We start from the raw sequence: 4,317 nt of genomic DNA on the forward strand, positions 1-4,317 counted from the left end.
ATTCTGACCCAAATGGACTAGCTTCATTTTTAAAACTTTTCCCACCAATGTTTGTCCTAGTAGGGTCTCACATGCCATTCACGGCATCAACATATTGGTAATAACGATCACTCTGCCGAACAACACTTACCTCTGTCGATGATGCCTCTTCCAATTCAACGAAAGGAACTAAAAATATTCTGAGTTTTCGAGATCCTTCATGCCTTTCAAGCCCATGGTTTCCTCCTTCATATTTTAAAGATCTTCATAAGAGAAAACATATATTAAAACATTTCTATGTAGGTGGCGAAATGAGCATAAGGATCCTCATTTGGTAGACCGTGGAAGAGGATTCCTTATATTAGTTGTATGAGAGAATGAGGATAAGAAATGTTGGCAGCTTGAACCTCCAGCCTTGCAATGCTTGTCTAGAATTGTGAAGTTGCTGTACTAGAGTAATCCTCTAGTGTCATTCGTCGTGCATGTTCATCTTCCATTTGAATGTAGCTTTGTGGAGAGGGAAGGTGAGGTTTGACTTCTTCCTTGTGCTTCTTGTTCCCTTCTTTTTCTTGCAGCGTTGTTACATCTCATGGTCGCTTTAATTTCCAAGTTGATAGAAGCTAAAACTCCAGCTGCAGTTCTACCACGCTTACACAAAAACAAGGACTGCCGTGCAAATTATGGAAGAAAAGAATGCATAAGAAAAATTGTAAAAAGTAAGAATAAAAGAATTATTGCTTACAAATTGAAAATGTATGGCAACCTAGTACAAAGACAAAATCCCTTGCAACGGCACCAAAAACTTCTTAACGGTTGGGCAAGTGCACCAAATGTCCAAGTAGTAAAACTCGGAAGTCCGAGTGTCGAATTCCATAGGGATTTTTTTTTTGTACTTTTATGGTATAATTTTCAATTCGTAAGGAAAGAAATAAAGAGTGGTGTAAAATAAGTACAAGAATAGTAATAGATAACAACTACTGGTAGAGAAAATAATAGAAATCAAAATAATTAATTAGAAAATTCAATAGAATGAGAATGTTAGGTCCTAGTATGCCTTGTTTGCCTAGGATGTATGATTTTTAGATTTTTCTTTATCAATTAGGTGAATTTATCCTACCTACATCTATTCGATTACTTGCCCCTGATGCCTCACGATGACAAGCCTATTTTACCTACCTATCTCCCAAATGCCTTTGTAAAGATTCAATAGATAAAATGCATGAAGCTTTGAATCTAGATGTGTGCTTTAATGCATGGGCATAATGTTGTCATCCTATGTCTAGCAATGATTTCCTTATGATATCTTTTCTTTTTGTTCTAATATAAGTTATCCTTTGTCGAGCGTCTAACCCCAAAAACTGATGCATGCATACTTTCTTTATATTTTTATTAAGATTTACCCTCTGTCGAGCATCTAACTCCTATCATAATGTAAAGATGAGTAATGCATGAAATATAAATAAGAAAAGACAATAGGATAGAAAACACCTATTGCATTGATAAATATGAAGTGCATCATACATCTCTTTAGCTCTTTAGGCCTGCCAAGCCCTAACTAGAGGTTTATCCTCTCATGGCGATTGAGGGCCTTACACTGAAATGGGGTATAAGAATTGGTGGAGGAGAAGGGATGGAAGAAGGGAATAGAAAAAATGATGAGAAAGAGAAGAGAATTCCCCAAGGAAGAGTTCTCATGCATTAGGTAGGTTTGAGAGTCCTCAGAGACTCGGTGTGTTCTTTCTTATTGGCTTGAATCTCTTTTTATAGTTGCTGAAGTGGATTTAGGCCTTCGTACTCGCGCTTAGCGATTTGCTCGCTCAGCGCAGGTGCGTGTTTTCGCACTCAGCGGGTGCTATGCGCTTAGTGCAAGTGCGTGTTTTCTCGTGCAGCGCATTGAGCACTCCTTGGTCTGGGCTGATGCTAAATTCTTAATTTTTCTTCATAATTTCAATAGCTTTTTGCTTTTAATCCCTCTTGTTTTTATATCTGCAGCCATAATTTGGAAAAGAAAATCAATTCTTAACGATTAAGCACAAATAACTGCTAAATAATAATTTTTAAAGACAATTTCACTTTATTTCTCATTATCAAAAAACACATTTAATTTGCAGTTATCAAAATCTCTCAATTAAAAACTTTGCTTGTCCTCAAGTAAAACAAAATAAGAGCAGGCTTTGAATGCTCCAACACTTTCAATAGCTGCAAATTCCCTCAACTGCAACTTTTTACAATTGCCATGATCTTGCAATGGAAGCATAAACAAACGTTTTAGACAGAATTGGTTACTAGTACAAATCAATCAGGTCGGCTTGCCTCACTTTTCCTCACAAGGTTTTAGTGTTTCTCTCTGTGCACAAGTGTCTTGGGTGAGTGTTTAAAATTCTACGACCTGCAGTTAATGTTCCCAATTTTGCATTTCACCTCAGTTAAAGTTATCTAGGCTTTATTTGTTTGTCAACCTCAGCACTTATGGCACCTATTTTTCTGCCCCCAAATTTCTTTTTATTTTTTATTTTTTTTGGATAGAAAACTTTTGGGCCTAACAGATTTTTGAGGCTGCCTTATTAGGTGTTGTTTTTACCTTCCCAAGACCATCTTTATCCTAGCCCTCCACCAAATTAGGGGTCTATTATGACTAAAACCCTTATGCTCTCTTAGAACCCCAAAACAAGGTCAGAGATATCAGAAATTAGGCTCAGGGGTTTTATTTAGAAAAATAATTATTAATTTTTGGCTCAACAAGGGTGCAAGGGATAAATTTTCATCAGAGGTTGGCTTTTTGGCTAAGTGGCTAAAATAAAAAGAAACATGGCTTTAATCATTTCCACCTTATGTAATTAATCTAATAGTCTAAGAATGATGAAGAATTGGAAAATTAAAAACAAACGTTCTCTCACAAATAAGTTCATAAAGCTTACGAGAACAAGATAAAGTTGTTGGTTTACCGTATCATGATTTCTTTCACCCAAGCTAACCATTTCTCTCTTTGTTGTGATTCATACTCCACTGCTTGAACTGACGCTTGCCTCTAGGGAACCAACATTTTCACAAAATTGGCATGCAACATTTCAAGTGTTGAGTCCTTTCATAAAAACTTTTAATAGTGACCTTATAATTATCATGCAATTATTCAATAGAGGATAACATAACTGAATTTAAATATCATTATTAACAGACCAAGTTAAAAAAACATAAAGTTCAAATAAACATCAAAAGCATAAATAAAACATAGAATTAAAATCGTGTTTCTCTTCAACCCAAGTCTGGCCATGGGCCCCAATCAGCAGCTGTCAGGTCCACAATGATGTAATCTTCAGCTCCGGCCATAGACTCTCTGACCTCAAATAGCTCACCCCCCTCCCCCATCAATAGAGGGTTGTACTCCAGGCCACACAACTTGCTGGATGAAGGCCTCTGGGGTCGTAAGTGGTGGGTTCATCTTCATGTGAATGGAAAGTCAATAAAGATACTGAACGATGATCTGTTGGTCCTGATAGATGGACTGGAGCATCTATCTGTGTAGATCCAGCTAAGCTGAAGTGGATGGGTGTTGGTGACATGCAACCTATGGTGGTGGTTGTGTGAGTAGCGGGGCGTCTGGTGCGCCAGCTCTAGTGCGAGTATGACGGGGCCCGAGGAATGTGATGGATGGATCTGCGGGGTTCCAGCAATTCTTCTTTATGTAGGCTAAGTTAATCACATGACTTAGTGACTCAAAAGTCATGGTGTCAGAAACGACCCCCTGAGCGTCACATAGTGTTGTGATCAACGCTGGGAACCCTAATCTGGAGGTGCTGCACTGGGCGATCTGTGTGATTTGACCTGAGATGAAACTGCCCAAGTCCATGTCCATCTTTATTACGAGACCCTAAATCAGTCTTGTCCTGTGAACATTCATTTCAGAAGTGTGAGAAGTAAGAACAAGACTAAAGTAAGAAAGTACGCTCCATGTTTGTGCGAGCGTAGTCAGATCCTTCCTCAACAGCTTCCATGGGGCACCATCAGCGTTCAGAACAAAACCTCCACCAGGTGTGCCTAGGTCTGTCACAATAGCCTGATGGTTCGAATATGTATGTAGATACTAGGAATATGCTAGATATTCCTCTCCATCAACAAGGTTAACTGCAGTGTCAAGGAAGTCATCGATTTCTGTGTTGAAACGGATGACCTGTCCTCGCACCCTGCAATATTTTGGAGCTCCATCCTCTGGGTCATAAATGATTGAGTAGAATTCCTTGACCAAAGCAACGTCAATTTGCTTCTCCGGGAGTTTCGTGATTACCCGATGCCACTGCCTCCTCTGGAGCTCCCCATAAAATTCATCAAACAAACCCAGGG

General features: G+C 38.8%; 1 protein-coding gene across 1 annotated transcript in view; it reads right to left on the bottom strand.

The window, feature by feature from the left end:
* The window catches only part of LOC114397246, a 57,677-nt gene extending 53,845 nt beyond the window's left edge, over positions 1–3,832 (bottom strand). The window contains exons 1-2 of the mRNA XM_028359338.1: positions 3,680–3,832; positions 3,333–3,418 (exon numbers count right to left, since the gene is read on the bottom strand). Coding sequence (XP_028215139.1) covers positions 3,333–3,418; positions 3,680–3,832 — 239 coding nt within the window. The remainder of the gene's footprint in view (positions 1–3,332; positions 3,419–3,679) is intronic.
* Between the last annotated feature and the right edge of the window lie 485 nt (positions 3,833–4,317).

The sequence above is a fragment of the Glycine soja genome, chromosome 18, assembly GCF_004193775.1.
Source record: "Glycine soja cultivar W05 chromosome 18, ASM419377v2, whole genome shotgun sequence".
Classification (NCBI taxonomy): domain Eukaryota; kingdom Viridiplantae; phylum Streptophyta; class Magnoliopsida; order Fabales; family Fabaceae; genus Glycine; species Glycine soja.